We start from the raw sequence: 599 nt of genomic DNA, 5'->3' as shown, positions 1-599 counted from the left end.
CGCAGACTCGAAGTCTCGACGTTTCCCCCTGTGAAGGTTGAGTTCATGCATTCCTGCCTTTTCCCACTAAAGATGCGACGAGCTGGACTTGAACCAGCGACCTCAGGGCTATTAACCCCACGCTCTACCATTGAGCTACCGTCACGTTATGATTGACAGCTGTGAAAATCCCCTTCTAACTGTAAACATGCGGATAGATACAACGTTATCCGGATATATGAGTGCAAGAGGTTCTCCAATAGAAACCTGTCAAAATAGATACAGCTTTCTGCATATAAAATTAGGAAATTTTTCAAACGACCTCGACATGCATTTGATGTACTTATCTCTAGCAAGAACAACTTCTTTCGTTAGTCCATACTGCCCCTGGCCTTTTTTGTGTCCTCGTTTGAATCCACGACTGAACAAGTAATCCTGGACTGACCGCAAGCATGCCATGGTGTCCTTGCTGTCGAATTCATTGTACGCGATGTGACCACCCTCGACCAGCATCATCATGACGTCCTTGGCAACGACGCGTGTTCGTGTGCGTCTCTTCTCACGCACAAACTCGACCACTTGGCGCAGCACTGCTTTCGTCCTTGGCACACGGGTTGCGT

At 47.9% G+C, this 599-nt stretch overlaps 1 protein-coding gene and 1 non-coding gene across 2 annotated transcripts; both read right to left on the bottom strand.

The window, feature by feature from the left end:
* Positions 1-73: 73 nt before the first annotated feature.
* Positions 74-145, bottom strand: H310_13845. The gene has a single exon. It is a non-coding gene; the product is annotated as a tRNA-Ile (tRNA).
* A 177-nt stretch (positions 146-322) lies between these two features.
* H310_13844 (hypothetical protein) lies at positions 323-498 on the bottom strand (the record flags this gene model as incomplete). Its single annotated transcript, XM_008881492.1, has 1 exon — positions 323-498. A coding segment is annotated over one exon (174 nt), but the record flags the coding sequence as incomplete, so codon positions are not given.
* Positions 499-599: the final 101 nt, after the last annotated feature.

Source organism: Aphanomyces invadans (assembly GCF_000520115.1).
Source record: "Aphanomyces invadans strain NJM9701 unplaced genomic scaffold supercont1.56, whole genome shotgun sequence".
Lineage (NCBI taxonomy): Eukaryota > Oomycota > Saprolegniomycetes > Saprolegniales > Verrucalvaceae > Aphanomyces > Aphanomyces invadans.
Note: the sequence above shows the minus strand (reverse complement) of the source record. Positions and strands in the feature narration are given on the sequence as shown.